The sequence below is a fragment of the Ascaphus truei genome, chromosome 7 (genome assembly GCF_040206685.1).
Source record: "Ascaphus truei isolate aAscTru1 chromosome 7, aAscTru1.hap1, whole genome shotgun sequence".
NCBI classification, from domain to species: domain Eukaryota; kingdom Metazoa; phylum Chordata; class Amphibia; order Anura; family Ascaphidae; genus Ascaphus; species Ascaphus truei.
Window position 1 is genome coordinate 55473722 of NC_134489.1, and position 17631 is coordinate 55491352.

General features: G+C 41.1%; 1 protein-coding gene across 9 annotated transcripts in view; it reads right to left on the bottom strand.

Moving 5' to 3' along the window:
• The window catches only part of PIKFYVE (phosphoinositide kinase, FYVE-type zinc finger containing), a 120519-nt gene that overhangs the window by 10069 nt on the left and 92819 nt on the right, over positions 1–17631 (bottom strand). For 7 of the 9 annotated variants that reach the window (XM_075608462.1, XM_075608459.1, XM_075608457.1 and 4 more), the window contains 8 exons: positions 16381–16464; positions 15556–15650; positions 13967–14131; positions 11536–11595; positions 10818–10994; positions 9236–9339; positions 8336–8464; positions 6429–6690 (listed from right to left, as the gene is read on the bottom strand). In XM_075608462.1, the coding sequence (XP_075464577.1) occupies positions 6429–6690; positions 8336–8464; positions 9236–9339; positions 10818–10994; positions 11536–11595; positions 13967–14131; positions 15556–15650; positions 16381–16464 (1076 nt within the window). The other 2 variants (XM_075608460.1, XM_075608463.1) reach the window with 2 other exon arrangements.

Below are 17631 nucleotides of genomic sequence, written 5' to 3' on the forward strand. Positions count from 1 at the left end.
AATGCCTAAAGCAGGTGGAGGAAAAAAAATAAACCAAAAAAAACAAAAGCACTTCTGCTCATATCTGCCAATTAACAAAATCCTGCACATCTCCAAACTTCATAGACCTTAGAGAATATGGGGCCTTTTGTAATGCGAGTCTCCTATTAGGAACGCTTAATGAAATACCTTCCAATGTTAAATTATATTTTTTAATTCAGAACGTTCAGCACAGCGTTTAGAATATTAAAAACATCTTTATTTCATGAATATAACAAGAAGAAAAGGATGATTAAAAATGGCGAGATGCCCTCACGGAGTGCCTAGATTAAAGGCACTGTATATATTGTAGTTCGTGTCTCTGGAAAGCTGTCTTGTCTCCCATAGAGTATTCACGTGTATGGGAGACAACAAGAGACACTCATAGTGCAATATATAGTAAATATTTTAAAGTGATTCTTTAAAAACAATGAAGTAATGAGCTAACCAGCGCGAGGAAGATCTCCCTTAAGGCTGCGCTTATAGTGCCTTGCGACGGCGACGTCGCTCCGAAAGAAATTAATTGACTCCGCCGCAAGCGCTTCTAGTAAGCGCGACGGAGCGACCAAAAATTTTGAAGCCGGGTAAATTTGATTTTTTAGAGAGTCGCCATATGTGACTGTCTCTAAACCAATCAAATTGTGCGGCCCGCCCCTTTTAGTGATGTCACTGGCCTTGAAATCAAATTATAACTTTCGCTGGTGGTGATGGGTGACGTCAACAGTTGCGGCGCCAGCACTATAAGTGCAGCCTCACGTGCATACGTCTCCACGAGAATGCCAACGTCTGACTTCCCTATCAGTTCATCGTGTCCATCTCTGGCTCCAACTCCCCACACATTATTTTTAGGCAAGCAAGGGGTCACTTAGAACATTTTAGCACATCACAATTGATGAAGATTTTTTAGTGCTTTTTCTTGAATTTTTTTTTATTTCTCTATTTCACGAATACGGATATTAAAACATAGTGGGGGCACTAACAAGCCCCATCTCCCCTCAGAGGGGAAGTGATGTGATGTCACAAAACACAACAGGGAATAGGGCTGGTTAGGTTTCTGTCCCCATGTTTTATTATTAATTATGACAAATAAATCTTTAATAATCTAAGAGCTGTGCTGAAAAGGTTTTTGAAGTTTGTTTTTTTTATGGTGCTTGGCCCTGGCTGGAGTGGAGGAGGAGGAAAGGATTTATGATACAGACAGTCCTCTGTCATCCAACAGAATCTGTAAAGTGAGCCCCATGTTAATCAGTGGCGGTGAGCGTAGGATAACGCATTCAGGCGTCGCATAACGAATTCTGGCGTCAAAAAACGGCCCATAAGGTTGCATTGTAAAGCGTTGGATATGGCATTCATTGTAAAGTGAAACGTTGGATAATGAGGACTACCTGTACTGGTTACCTTCTAAAGTACTTCAACTGGAGCCCAGTTGTAACAAAGACCTCCTGTGATCGGAAAGATAGAATAGAAACACTACTACAAGAAATCAAAAGTTTTAATTTAAATTTGCAGATTGTTAAAGACGTGCATGAGCATACAGGGTGTGTCACTTTTAGCTTCCTATACATTTTACAAGGACCCCCTACAGCTATAACCTGTTGCATTACACAGCTTGTACTATCTTAGAATAGAGCAAGAAATCAGTGGATATGCTCAGAAACAGCTACTTCATTGTTTGGGACTTGGTTTGACCATTGATCCTGTACAGTTAAGTTTGCAGTGGTTGCAAACGAGACAGTTTAGTTATGGCAAGTACAAGCTCTATTAAATCTTTGCAAAATTTTATAGGAAGTCAAGTGAAAGTTAATGTACATATTTTCATGCCACTACCCAGAAAACTTGTCTGCAACTTAACTAATAGATGTGACAATGGATGTAAATGAAGCAGGTTTTATAAACCTTCGGATGACATCCAGACTTCCTCATGAGTGTTCTAGCTTTCTCTACTTTGAACAACGGAGGTCTTCTGTCGCTTTCTTTTTACCCATCATATCCTAATTGTGTCTGGGTTTTAAAGAAGAAAATGTATAGTAGTGCTAACGGATTTAGACTGACTGAAAGGATATAAAATACAATGGGGCATAATTTGAAATACTAGAGAGCTAGATTTAGAGGACACAATAAAAACATCCACACTGAAAACACACAGTAGTAGTTGCAGCTAGGAGGGACTGTGCCTTTAATAAGAGTGACAGGAGGCATGGTCAGATCAAAAGGTGGCTAAGTCGATAAACACAAGCAATTAACTTATTTTGCCAATGTCTTATATTGTTATCTTCTCCTAAAAAACTGCATTGCCATTCATGTTCTTTGTTACTTCTTCTCTAGGGACAAGTATTAGATAGAACTTGTGCTTCATGTATTTTTAATTCAGGTCAAAGCTGCAACTTTGGAGAAAGTGTCAATATCCCTTATCTCCTGCAGCATAGTAATTTAGTAGGGTTGTCTATTTTAGATCACAGAGTAAGTGTAGAAAAGTAGAACAAACACAAAATATTCTGGAAAATGTATTCATTAGACCAGCGGTGCGCAAAGTGGGGGGTGCGACCCCCAGGAGAGGCAGGAGATTTTGCTGATGGGGCGCAGGCAGTTGCAGAGGTCCCGCGCTCTTCCCCAAGGCATTTAAATTAATTGCCGGGGGATCGCGTGAGGCCCTTGCAACTGTTTACTTACCGAGATTCAGACGCTCTGTGATGCGTCACCATGGCAACACGGCGTCATCTGACGCCGCGGCCCCATGTGACGTGACACGCTTCAAATGACGCCACGTGTCACATCACCCTGCAGCGTCATCTGACACGGATGAAGGTAGGCAGGGGGGGGGGGGGAGGAGTTGAGATTGGGCCTTTTACTCCATAGTGGGATTGTTTACATGTTATATGTTGGTATATTATGGGTTTATTATTTATTTATTTGTATTAGTGTAGTGTGAATATCATTTATTGTGATTGATACATTCTTTGTGGTCATTTGACCAATTATTTATGGAATTAAAATTATTTTATATATATTATTATTCTAATCTGTGCTGCGCTTTGTGTGCATTGTTTGTTCTTTTGTCGTTTTGGGAGCTCCTTCTGGAGTTCTCCTTTATAGTAGTGTCTGAGGAGTGGCTCCTCACACGCAGCTGCAAACGGATTACATTTATTGGTTTTACAGACAGCTCGGGCGCAGAAACCTTATTGCGTGTCTATATAAATACAACCACACGCATGTGCATGTGCATATATGCACGCAAGCAATTTTTATTCTTTTTTTCCTCCGCAGGTCAACGTCTGAAGACATGATGTCCCGCAGTCACACATTGTTGGAAATGAAACCTTAGGACTTTACCCTAAAAGGATTCTCGGTAAGAAGAGAGACTGTTTGAGATTAGACCAGTGTGAACCAGAAAGGGATGAGGCTAATGTTTCAAGGATACAAGAGGCAGGATGGGGGAGCAATTACTCAAACAGAGCTGCACGCATTATCTGTGCAAACAACATTGCCTGAGCTTTAACTCCTAAAACAGGACAAAGATATCCCACAGATACTGAGCCCGGGGAAAGGAGAATATTATGTATGAGAAACATTATAGAGGTATTACAGAAGATAAGGTAGGGAGGGAGTGGAGCAAGTGCAGAATATGCTAGAGTATGAGAACGTGGAACGAGGGATGTAGAATAACTGCTTTTTGCAAAATATATAAATAATGTGCACCGATTGCAATTCCTTTGTATTGACCAGAGTACTCCTCATTGTTTTGCACACAGAATAAAACTAGCTATGTACTCATAATGATACTGTGCTCATAAGTGATTTCTACTTTGCGAAAATACCTCAGTGACAGACACACACACACACAGACAGACACACAATAAACCCTCCACCGTAAAGGAGGGTTTTTCGTCACCTTTTCCATCCACAATTGTATGCATGCATGCATGAAAATGGATATTTGGACGTTCTGGGGCGCGTGGGCTATACAATCATGAAAAATATGAAGAGAAGCGGAAAAACAATTGCACGAGATATGAATATGATGACGACGAGCTATAAAGATAGATACACTTAACTCAATGGTCAAATAGTGAGGTCTTTTCTCTCGCAGTCCTCAAATGGTGGAAAACGGCATCTTACTAAAAAAGTGCAGAAGAATATATGGCATAATAATGTTTTTTAATATAACAATAATAAAATCGAGATTTTATTGTTATATTAAAAATGTTATTATACCATATATTCTATTACACTTTTTTTTTACTAAGTTGCAGTTTTCCACCATTTGAGGATTACAAGTGGATGTCGGTGGAGGGGGATGGTAATGCCGGTTGGGGGGAGGGGGGTGGATGCCAGGGGGGGGGGGTATAGACCGTGTGGATGCCTGTGGGGAGAAGGGGGGGGGGTGAGGAGCAGGCTGCGGCTGGACTCGTAGGGCCGCTATGTGGCGGGCCTGGTGGCTGCTGGGGGACGTGTAGGGCTGCCGGCCACCTCTTCCCTCCCTCCTCCCGATCAGGCGCTATATATATATATATATATATATATATATATATATATATATATATATATATATATATATATATATATATATATATATATATATAATCACTTGTGAGCACATTTACATGTCTTAGACAGGTCTGCAATCCTGCCTTTCACCATTATCACCTAGCATACAGTGCTTCCACTGCAGCAAGGGATTCTGGGAAATGACATGCAAATGAGCACATCATGTGTCACCTTTTGCCTGAAATTTCATTTACATGAAACCCATATAAGCAAATGCTCTGCTGTGCACAGCATGGGATTAGATGCAAACCAGTAAAATCACTCACAGACATGTTTCAACCTTAATGGGTCTCAGTATGAGGTTGGTTGTACTGGCTTTGCAATTTTCAAGGCTGGGTAGGTTTACCACATTTTAAGTTATGGTGGGTGAAGAAGGCGTCAAAAAACCTCCACCGCATATTAGAGAGAGGCAGATTATATATATATATATATATATATATATATATATATATGGAAACACAAAAAAGAAAACCTCTAAATTAGCACTCAGACAAATGTTTGCAAAGAATAAAAGGGGTACTTTAATTAAATTAGAAAAAAATAACAGACATACAAACAACTAACTGGAGAGCCTGCCTGACTAATGAATAATGAAAAAACCAATGGACAAAGAAAAACAAAAAAAAAAAAAAAAAACATAGAATGCAACATATAATAATGGACCCAAAAAGATATAATGCCCTTATGAAACTAGTTGGTTGTCCAAAATAGGGCAAAGGCTGGCAGGATCAACAGCAGCAAAAATTAAAATTAGCCCACTAACGCGTTTCGGCAACTAAGCCTTCCTCACGAGTTGATCCTGCCTGCCTTTGCCCTATTTTGGACAACCAACTAAGTCCTATATTTTTGGACTTTTCCAGTGGACAGTGCTGTGCTGATCTTTGTATGCAGTATCTTTACATCAAGGAGCTGAGTATCTTGGGTTATTATATCCCTCCCTGTTTTTGTTTCCCATCTGCTTTAATATATGTATTTGGGTCACTAAATATACATACCTTTATGTCTCCTTTGCCCTAGCATTACCTGAGTTGCAATAGGTTTACACCTTGCTAGTGATATTTTTTACTGCTATCAGTATAGCACTTATGTTATTTTCTGTAAGAATTTTATCATGCTTATATGTGTAGACCTGTGATGCTCTATGGTTTCTTATACATGTGGTGACCGGCCGGTCCATATTGCCTTATTGTGGGAACTTCTGTTCCCACAGTAAGCTAGTTTCATAAGGGCATTATATCTTTTTGGGTCCATTATTATATGTTGCATTCTATGTTTTTTTTTTTTTTTTTTTTCTTTGTCCATTGGTTTTTTCATTATTCATTAGTCAGGCAGGCTCTCCAGTTAGTTGTTTGTATGTCTGTTATTTTTTTCTAATTTAATTAAAGTACCCCTTTTATTCTTTGCAAACATTTGTCTGAGTGCTAATTTAGAGGTTTTCTTTTTTGTGTTTCCATATCTATCTCCTTCCTCTAGCACCACCTACAGCTTATATCTTTGTTATAACTATTTCAGATATATTTTTCTGACTTAGGTAGGTTTAGACTTTGCTTTATTTATTGGTAGTGATGCAGTATTCGCCTCTTTGTGTATACTATATATATATATATATATATATATATATATATATATATATATATATATATATAAATATGAGAGCGAGCGAGAGCAAGAGCGCGCGAGAGAGAGAGCTCTTTTCATTATGCATGCACCATTTCATTTTTTCCCCTGTAAACTAAGCAATATAGAAATACATTGTGTAATATACAATTTGCTTACCTTGTTCCAGGCTGCATTTTTTCAGACTAACCTGGAAATAGTTTATCACCAACATATGAGAAAATTACAGTGTGCAAAGGGTTACTCACCAATGATTCCAACTACAAGTTCATCAGTGGTGTCATCACGACCCACCAGTAAAGAGTAGTCAATGATGAGGTGACTGGAGAGAAAGTGAGAGTCGCTGTGTATACAGGCTCTCAGGACAGCTTTGCAATGTGACCTGATATATAGGGGGTTATCCCGCACCATCTTCAACAGGTTTTCATCCAGGAGGACCACATCACAGCTCTCCTTCCCAGTGTCTGTTTTGACATTCCGGTTTCTCAAGGAGCCCTTCAGGTCAAAAACCTATTAAACAACAAAACACAGGACTTTCTTCAACATTAGGCTGTAAATCCGTACATATAGCGGAGAAAGTGTTATAACACTAGAAAGTGATTGTATAAATATTAGTACCACTACTGGTATTTATTAGGGTGCCCTAGTGGTAAACACAATGGTCTATGAAGTGGGGAATATCAGTGTCCGCTCCTCGTGAGGTAAAACCATTGCAGTAATTTTGGGCGAACTGCAGGGATAGATCTTGAAAGCACGTTTAATATGATGCCCTTTAAAAGCAGGCTACCAACCTTATTTAATTGTTTTCTAGCAATGTATTTTATATTAATTTAGAATGAAGATGGCCCAAAACCTGCAGTAGAGAGTTTAGTCTAACATGCTTCACCCAACCAGGCAAAACAGAGCTGTTTTCCATTCAGACTTTTAAAGAGACTCAAAGATGATATCTTATCCTGAACTTGTCTGATAAGTCTCTTAAAAGCCAAAAGGTGCTAAGGGTTTAGCAGCAGTATTAATTTTGGTTTGGAACCATTTTTGTAGGGGAAAAAAAAAATGAAAATCAGTGAGCAGGAAAAAAAATTGTTTTTTTAAAAATACTAGAAGTGAAAACAGAAACCCTGGTACAGTATGGTTAAGGAACCTTTACCAAATGTACATACATGAGGAACTGCACCTTTATTAACTGCCAGCTCTTCCATTCCAAGTTCTGGGATTTACATAGAGTCCACAACATGCATTCCCCTTTTAAAGATACTATTGCACTTCCTTTCCAAAAAGATATATTTAATTTGAACACCTCTAGCAGTAAAGAGGTTAAAAAGAACTGTGTGGATCCGCTCTCAAAGAAAAACATTTTAAACACTACGTTATATGCTTTTTTTGATCATTAGAAGTCACCCAAGTGAATGGTCTACAGCAGGGGTACGCAAAATGTTCCCCCTGCCTGCTCTCCTCGGTGCCTCGCGTGGCATTTGACGCATTGCGGGAAGGTACGTGTGTTATAGAGACCTTGCGCGGTCCCCCGGCATTTCATTTAAATGCCTGTTGGGAGAGCGCGGGACCTCTATAACTGCCACGGCCCCCTCCCCCCCCCAGAAAATCTAGCTGGTCTACAGTGTCTGCATGGTTTCTGCACTAATTCCTTATTGAGTCTCTCACACATTAAAATGCTTAAGTAGTGTGTAATTGTGGAACACCCGTTGCACTCTACCTACGCCTGAGACCTGTAACATGTCTCTTATGCAATATTCATCTGCGCCACTACCTATATTATGCTCCTTTTCCGCCTCTGTGTAAGGTCTGCAGGGTTTATTTCTTTAGATAATCAATTCATGATAACTGATCATAATTCTCATTGCTTCCTTTTCCTAGTGCCAAGTCCTGGTAGCTGTATCGGTCCTGGAGAAACTTTGATGCGTTGTACTGCAGGTTGTGAAACCTTTGAATGGACCAGCATTAGTCTTTTAATAGGTGACATTACAATGAACAGAGCGTTTGCAATCCCACAGGTATCTTCTCATGCGAGGTTTCAAAAGCTCTGGCCATTAGCTTCCTCTTTCTTGTCCCAAGCGATCATGCTCTCACTAAAGCTATAGATCGTATCTAACGCATCTTTATGGGCATTGTGCGACTTTGAAAAGCAGGATTTTCTCACCTGAGCTGTTTTTCTGCCGTAAAAGAGGTTTTCCATGACTAGCAGATCCAACTTCTTCTCTGTGTTGTTCTGAGAATTCTTGTAGCCGATTCGATACACTCCAAGAATCTTAGCCAGGGCTGTGGGTCTCTAAAAAATGCATTAAAACGAAAATACATCAATAATCTGTGACTAATAAATGGGTATGGAGTATGTGACCTTTTTTCTGGCCAGAACTGCCACGTCGTATTAGCATTACATATTGGCGCAGCAGAACCTCATGTCAAGAGTGTACAATGTATATGCACATTCTACACTTGGAGCCGACAGCATTAAGGAACGGTTTGTTACATCTGTCTTTGTTTATGCCGATAAGGATGAAAACATTACACAGGGGTCTGCATTCAATATGCTGCTCCTCCACGTCAGTGAAGCTCTGGGCTCTATTCAAGTGAATGGAGTTCAGAGCTTCCCTAACATGGAAAAACGTTCACACAGCTTATTGAATTGGTGACAGTATTTTAAAGTCATTGCTGAATTGATTTATTTGGTTATACAAACCAGAGCAATGTTTTGACCATACCCTGGATTCCGAAGTTAGAATAAAGGGCTCTTATCTGCCGCCAGTTTCTAGGATTTCTAACTTGGCTACTGATTTTCCCGTCTTGCTCCTAAATGATGGACTCTACCACCACCTATGACCTTCATTAAATCTCGCATTTCCTTGCCTGTATTTGCTGGCCCAACATCTGCAGGAAGGCGGTTCTATGCATCTACTACTTTTTCAGTAAAAAAAAAATAACTCCTTCACTCTAGCTTGAAGACTATCCGTGCTTAAAAATATTATCAATTGCCCTAGTACATAAACATATATCTGGGGTGAAGGGAATCGAAGGTTGAATAAAAAAAAGTTACTATTACCTTCATTTGTACAGCATTCGTAATGTAAGTGAAATAGTGTGGAGCAAAGTCGAGTAAAGACTGCACTTCCAGCCGAGGCATCTGTTTCAAAATGAACCGGTCATCTAGGAAAGATCAGAGATGACTAACCAGGAGTTCATGGTCTTACAACAGTGTATAAGTTTTACATGTAGATCTTGCTCAGCTAAAAAACAACTGTACAGTACAAAATCGTTCAACATCTCCCTCCATTACTGAAGTGATTGCCAAATCAAAAGCAGTTCCCTTACGAACCACAGTGGGGTGACCACACAACAACTAACAATAGGTTGAAAAGACCAATGTGAATACATATTGTGCAAAAAAAGAACTGCACATTACAGTTTGGGGGAAGAGGGCGGGGAAGAAGTCTCATATACAACATCTTTTAAATTGCCCTATAAAATGGTATTACACCCAGGGTTGCCACCTTCTACTGAAGGCTAACACAAGGAGATAACATTTTTAAATTTAGCGCTTACATTCGGCAGTGGCGGCGTCTCCTGCCATCCTTTCGACATCCTCCCAGCATCTCCCCCTGCCACTCCTGTCAATTTGCTTCAAATGGCGCCACGTTGCCATGACAACAGGACGCTACATGACATCACGCAGCGTCCAGTTGCCATGACAACGGGATGCCTTATGGCACGGAGGCGTCACGTATTCATGTCAATGTGGCGCCGTGTAATGTCACAAAACGTCCCGTGTTCATGACAACGGGCGTCACGTGACGCTAACAAGTCACGTAGCGTTCCAGTCATCATGGCGCCATTTGATGCCATGCAGCCATATCGACAGGAGTTGCAGTGGGACATGTAGAGAGGACGCCGAGGATGCCAGGAGACCACGCTGCCGAACGCCGCCACCCGGAGGCTTACAAGTTAAACCCGTAGGCCAGAGATATGTGGCCAAAACCCGTAGTCTCCTGGTCAAACCCGGAGTGGTGGCAGCCCGGATTACCACTTGCAACAATCCCTGGATCTTCACACTTTCCGGTAAAACACAACATCTTTCTTTGAATATAACTTAAAGCAACAATCTGAGGTCATAGCATAAGCCAATAGAAATAGAGCTGCACAACATGAACCTACGTGTCATTCTTTTCAAAATCTAACTTTTTTGCTCAGTTTATTGTTTTACTTTGATTAGCTGTTCCCATGGCAACCTCGTCTTAAGGAGTGCGAATAGCAGCAGACATTTGAACCTCCCAGTGAGGAACATTTTCAGCAGCCGCCTGAAACACAACAGACCCTAACAGAATGCAAAAATGCAAAAAAAGTGGGATTGCTATAATAATAATAATAATAAAAATAAAAAGCAGCAAAAGGAATTTGCTCTACTCATAATTTTTTTTTTTGGCCATTTCAGATTGCTGCTTTAACAAGCCCTCATAAAAGCAACTTAAACAGAATAGTTTTGGCTGTAGATCTGTATTAAAACACCACGATTTCTGCATTTATAAGACATTGAAATGAATTATTTATATCGACACGACAGCTCTCTTTAACCGCTTCAGTGCTGGAAGATTGGAAAGAAGGGAGAGGCAGCAGTAGTAATGTGTCACCTTCCGTTGCATAAAAGGCAGCCCCCGATTTGCCTCCCCGAGCCTGCCACGGCACACAGTGCGCGAGGGAGCGGATAAAATCGTCCTCGCTGCTTCCTAAAATGACTTTGCGCATCCTATGGAATTCTCCGGCGTAATAAATCCGACAGTAGAATTTGGCGTTGGCATCGGAGAACTCTGCAGGGGTGAGCACAGAACGAGAGCCATAAGTGTTTTAAAAGGGGATGGAAAACAAAGGACCGTGGCATATGTAATCAGTAAATAAAGTCGATTTACACTTTAATTGGACAGGTATCTTTAAAGAAGAAGAAAAAAAAAATCTTTAAACTAGACAATTCCATGTTGAACAAAAGCTTTAGTATTTAGGAAGTCAGTCAAACGAATCAATATAAGCAGCCAATATATGTGAAATTAAAAAAAGACAGTCTTTGTTTCATTAGGTTCATATAACTGTTTTTTTTTGTTTTTTTTGTAAGGTTGCCAATTACACCGATATGGTACAGATAAAAAAAAAGTAATGATGTTTAATCGGCTACGTGAATTAAGGACGGTTGATTGAACCGCAGTATTGACAATCTTTGCCCATCATGAAACTGTGGTCCTTGTTCTCCAACACTACTACAGAAATCTAAGATTTTGAAGACTAGACCTGGACTCCTGTGTCATGATGACAGTGCTAGGTTGGCAATACTGCAACACCAGTTACACTGATACTCACGTAGTTCTACGTGTGGATTCCCTGACTGCTTCTTCTGCTTATCTCCTCCATCAAGGTCATCTGCAAAGGATATAGGAAATTAGTGTCAAAAACCGTTATATAATTACATCCATTACTGTACATGTTACAGCAGAGAGTGATATAAATATTGCACACGTGCATGGGTGCGAACATATACATGCGCGTGCATACTGTATGTGTATTTGTATGCATGCGAGCGTGTATATGCATGCATGCACGAGAGCGTGTATATATGCGTGTGTGTAGAGGTATATATAGGAGGTATATTCATAGCCAAATGCAACAACTTGTTGTTGCTTCTTAAATCACGGACTAACGCTGAGATTATGGTGCCGGCGTCGCTGCGTGCGCACGCACGGAAAGCACTCTTTCTGTAGTGGGCTATGCAAGTTACCCCAGTGCCTGCGCGCCTGCCGGCGAAGAAAGGCGTTGACATGGCAGCGTTTGAAAAATACAACAAATGTTGTATTTTCAGGCAGCTGTCGCGTGACGTCAGCGCACGTGAGCTGGTCTAGCCATTGAGGGCGAACCAGCTTCGTGACACGTCCGTCACGCCCCCCGATCGCGTCTACAATCTCCTGCAGCCAAGTTCACAAATCAATTGGGCTGCAGGAGTGCGCGCGGTGGAGCGCTCGTTCGCACACGGCCGCACGCAGGGATCATAATCCCAGCCTAACAATAGAATTGGCAACTGAAGCTCTAGCTCCAATGTCATATGAAATGCTATAGAAACTCACATTCGCATTACATTAATAACATTCCTACTACAATATTACTGACTTCTAAATCTTAAAGCATAGTGTAAGTATACGAATGCCCTTCAGGGGTTACATTGGAATTGCTAGGGGGATAAGTGGCCACATCAACTATTGTAATAAATTATAATACACACCCCATTGTGTCTCATTAAAAAAATGGGTACATATTCACTTTAACTGTAGCTGTCAAAATAAAGTTAAAAGCACTTAGATATGCGATATCTTCCATACCATCATTTTATATTAATTTACCATCCAATAAATATTTAAAAGCATTTCACATTTTGACACAACAAAGCAGACAGTATAAAATAGGAGTAGATACTTTGTCACAAGCTAAATAGAGGACTTTACATGAGTAAGAAGAGTGTGATGCACCGGACTTAACTGTATTCACATGGTAAATGTACAAAGAATTCCTTAGAAAAGCAACACATTCTATATGTTATGGTGGGTAAAAAAAAGTTTCAAAACCGGCACCTGTTCAACAAATAAAAATATCACTTGTGAGCACATTAACATGTCTCAGACAGGTCTGCAACCCTGCGTTTAGAAAATCCACAATGCCAGCTATTTTTCAAAGGCTCCTAATACACTGTATAAATATCAAATGTACGTTTCCTAATGACTTACTGTACAGGCATACCCCGGTTTAAGGACACACACTTCAAGTACACTCGCAAGTAAGGACATATCGCCCAATAGGCAAACGGCAGCTCGCGCATGCGCCTGTCAGCACGTCTTGAACAGCAATACCGGCTCCCTACCTGTACCGAAGCTGTGCACAAGCGGGGACACTATAGTGCCTGTTACAAATGCGTTATTTACACCAGTTATGCACGTATATGACGATTGCAGTACAGTACATGCATCGATAAGTGGGAAAAATGTAGTGCTTCACTTTAAGTACAATTTTGCTTTACATACATGCTCCTTCGGTCCCATTGCGTACGTTAATGCGGGGTATGCCTGTACTCTACTCACCGAGCCACTTCTCCTTTAGTAAAGACACTAACTGTAAAAAATGACACAGAGTTTGAAGCAGGGGAGTCTGGTTTAATTCCTGGTGTCAGCTCCTTCTGACCTTGGGCAAGTCACTATCTCTCTCTGCCTCCGGCACCAAAATCATAGATTGCAAGCTCATCTGGGCAGGGACTGTCTGGAAAACGAACTAGTTTTTAAAGGGGGGATTTAAGGGTTGTCCAACAGGAAGCAGTAACTCATGACGTTGCTGTTTCCCATTAGGCCGCAGGACCTGGCAGCCATTTTGTTTCCCAGTGGGGGTGGGAGAGATTTGAAAAACGATAACTATATTGGTAAGTTTATCGAGAAGCAGAGGGTCCCTGGAGTTAAAAATAGCGGGTTTCACTTTCAGAGGACCCCCAAGTTCACACACACTGTAAAAGAAGGGGAAAAAAACACGATCAGGTGGATTGCTGCTTTAACCCTTTCAGTGCCCCCATGATGTAGCTACACCATTTTTAGATCTGGCACGCCAGGGGTAGCTCTTTTTTCCTAGGGGAGAGGAGTGCTGAACGGAAGAGGATGACTCCTCTTCCGCTTACGTCATCAGTGACGTCACAATCATGTGATCACTCAAAGGGTAAATGAAGGTCACATTGGACATTGTGCATGTTGCATTGGTACAGCACCTTGTGGCTCAGCTCCTTGGCTCTCTGCCCCCTCTCTGCCCATCTGCCCCACTTGGTAATAGGCACTGTCTGCACCCCGTAATGTTTCTTTTCTCTGTGCAGACAAGTCTGGGCTCTTCCCTCCCGTGCCACGGAAGAAGGATAAAACTCCTGAAGTCTTTTTGCCTGAAACAAATATACGGCCTATTAGGTTCAAATTTTAAGTGTCTTTAAAGATTCATTATCCCTCCAATAATTGGTTTTGTTATGGGGTTTTTTTTTTTTAGGTCAAGGATGGTTCTCCTTTTGACAACAGTTTAAAATGAAGCCGTGGTAACTTCCTGTCTGCCAGCATTGTGTTCCTCCAGTCCAAACAGGAACATTTCATTGGTTAACTGAAATATAGGAGAAAGGGACTACCTTAGCTTCTTAGGTGTCACTGTGGGGCGGGTGCAGAATAGTCCTGGCCCATTTTTTGCCTGTTTCCTCTAATCTACTGACAGGGAGGGGCGTGCATTAAAAGTGGACACCATTGGGGCCAGGACAATTAATTAATAGTGCCAGAGAAAAGAAAACTTTACTTCATTTTTCAAGTGAAATTATAGAAATACAATTGTATGAATTATTGTTAATTTTTTTTTTTTTTTTTTTTTAAAGCAGCAATCCCACCCGCCTCTACTTCAATGTTTGCTTCTATTCTTTTTCACAGAGTCTGTAATCCGGTCCCAGAGATATTTACCTATTTATGTACAAGTTTTTGATCCCTTTTGGGAAATCAATATGGCTGCTGGTATCCAAGCCTCAGTCCTACAAGCAGGCCCTTATTTACACATAGGCTTACTAGGCCAGGGCATAGGAAAATTTCCGAGGGGGGGGACGCGCAGGGCTGCGGTTGTAGATAGAGGCCCCGCTCTCTTCCCGACAATAACTAAACTCATTGCCACGGTTGCAAAGTCACATGGCAACGCGTTGCCATGACGTGTCATCCCATTGTCATAGAAACGCATCACCACGTGATGACGGAACAATGCAAGAGGAGGTGGCCAGGGCGGCAAGAAGGTAAGCGCCTATGGGCAGTAAAATTCTAAAACCGGCCCTGCCTACAAGCTGCAATGTCATCAGGGAACGAGATGACATCTTTCTATTGGATGACTCCGGCAGCCATCTTTGATTTTCCTTTCCTTTTACAGGCACAGAAAAAAATGAAATCTCTCAAGAACAAAAGGTGGTTATGGAAACTAAAGTGGTTCATCTCCAGTGGTTCCAATTCTGTTAAAAATTAAAATAAAGAAATCCTCAAACAGGGCTAATTGCTCCTTTAAGGCAACTGCCTCAAATGAACCTCCATTTTTTGTACGATTTTGGACTATTTCCAGCTGAAAATAATGGCGTTTATCTCTGGGTGACCGCAGATTGGCACCATATTAAAAAAAAAAATGGCGGGTTATAAAAATGGAGGAACTGCTTCTTCAGGGAACACTATTGGTACATTTAGAGCATTAAATTTTTATTTTAGTACAACTACCCTTTCAATAATCATGTTTGATGCCTACACAGGTCCCAAATCTTCTAAAGATGACTCTACAGCAGAAGTGCTGCATCTGACTTACTCAGAGGCTCAGTTTCTGCAGCACGGTTTGGCGGAGTAGAGCAATTTTCTGGTACTCTGGCAGGACTGCTGGTTTTCGGTCTGCTGTCCATCATGCTGCCAAAATAAAACACCAGCAATAACTAACATTTAAAACAATAAATTTTTTTTGTGAAAAATATAGTCTGCCTTTAACAACATTGATCTTGAGCTTTACGAAGATCAAATGCCCTCTATGCATCGGAGGCCTACGATCTACAGTATGGCAAACACAAGTGAGAATACATCAAACACCACTTTAAGAATGCATCAATCCTGCCGGACAGGAGAAAAGCAAGCAGAAAGAATAAAATAAAGGTATTACAAGGTACTGTATAAACACACACACATATTATGCTTATATTTACTAAATTGGGCTGCTTCACATAAGATCTCATATAGCACGGCTTAATAAAGATGGCCTCACAACCCATTGAAGTGTAAAAGTGTCCTCCAGCACAGGACGGGTCTTATGGTGGGGCCAAAATAAATATGGCCTGTCATCTTTCAGATATAAAAACGTAAAGCAAAATCTAACCAACTCCTTTTAGAATTAGTCATGGTGTTGCTGTGACAACGCGTGTATATTCAGCACAGATTCTGCAGGTAAACAGCGCAGCACAAGTGTTTTTCACCAACGCTATAATGAGGCAAGAGCTTGAAAATGCATGAAAACCAAACACCCAGCCTCGAGATTTCTCACTTAAACGGATTTTCTTTTCACAGGAAACAAAAAGTTAGATGGGAACTCGACAGTTCTTGAATTGGAACAAGTAAGCGTATAGGACTGCTTCATTGATGCACATACTTGTTAGGCAGAGCTCCTTCTTCTGAAGCATTCTTCAGCGATGCCTTTGACAGCTCTTCCAATGAGTTTCTGTACTCCTTACAACTTAGAAAGGGGGTGGGGGGGAGAGAAACAGGGGTTTGTTACATGCACAACCAAGTGCTCTGGAGAGACTGATGTACATCTATAACGTTTGTACAAAAAAAATATATATACCGTACTTAGGTTATGTATCCTGGCAAAAGTGCTACAATTCTGGGGTGGAATAAACTGCAGATGCATACGTATCAAAGAAAAAGTCATCCTGATTTCAAAAGATATTAGATGCTTTGCCGCAGAATTGCCCCCCTTTTGCCTTGACACATATGCCCCTATGTTTTTTGGGCTAAAACAACAATTCCAGCGAAATAACCTATTTCATTTTTTATACACTTGAACAACTTTTAAAAAAACACCTTCCGTCGCTAATATGATTTTATGAAATTATCATATTCATACTGTAGTTGTGACATGTTGGCCAAATTAGAATGGGTTAACCCTTATGTCTTGGTGCTTCATTGACTTTACCTTTTTATTTATTTTTAAATGGCCTGAAGAGAGATACAATTACCTAGTGTACTCATTCCAGTGGGGGAGGAGGCGAGGGGCGGGGGCGTGTAGATAGGGTGGGGGGGGAGAGAGAAAAAAAAAGTGTGATCTATCCGTAATCCCCAGAGGGCTCACCAACAAAAAATATGTGCAGTAATAGTAGATCCCAGGCAGTGTAGTGGATTGCTGAGTCTGTGAGGGCTGCACTTCGTAAGGCCCCAAACTGCACTTTAGCATGGGGGGGTATTGCGGTCAATTACAGCAGAAGCTTCCAAAGTCGCTCCCCACAATGCTTTGCATCCACCACGGCAAAGCAGTGTGGTGCGTGACTTTGGATGCCCCTGCAGCAATTGACAGCTATATCACCCATGCTGCCCGCACAAACGGAGGTGCAATTTGGGGCCTTATTAAAGTAGGTGTCTTCCCACCCCCACGAGATCAGGACACTATACTGCCTGGGATCGGTCAGACAGTTGCGTTAGCAATAGTCTGATGCAGTGATTTTTTTTCATCAGGATTACTAGGAACCCTTGGGTTCCCCGGGCATCCCTAAAAGGGTTCCCTGTAATTTTCAGGTCATTTTAAAATTGTACCAAATACAGAAGATTTTACAATACATCTGATCTCAGACACGCGGTTAGAGAGGGTTGGGGTTTCTCAGAATTTCACATAGGTAATGTAGGA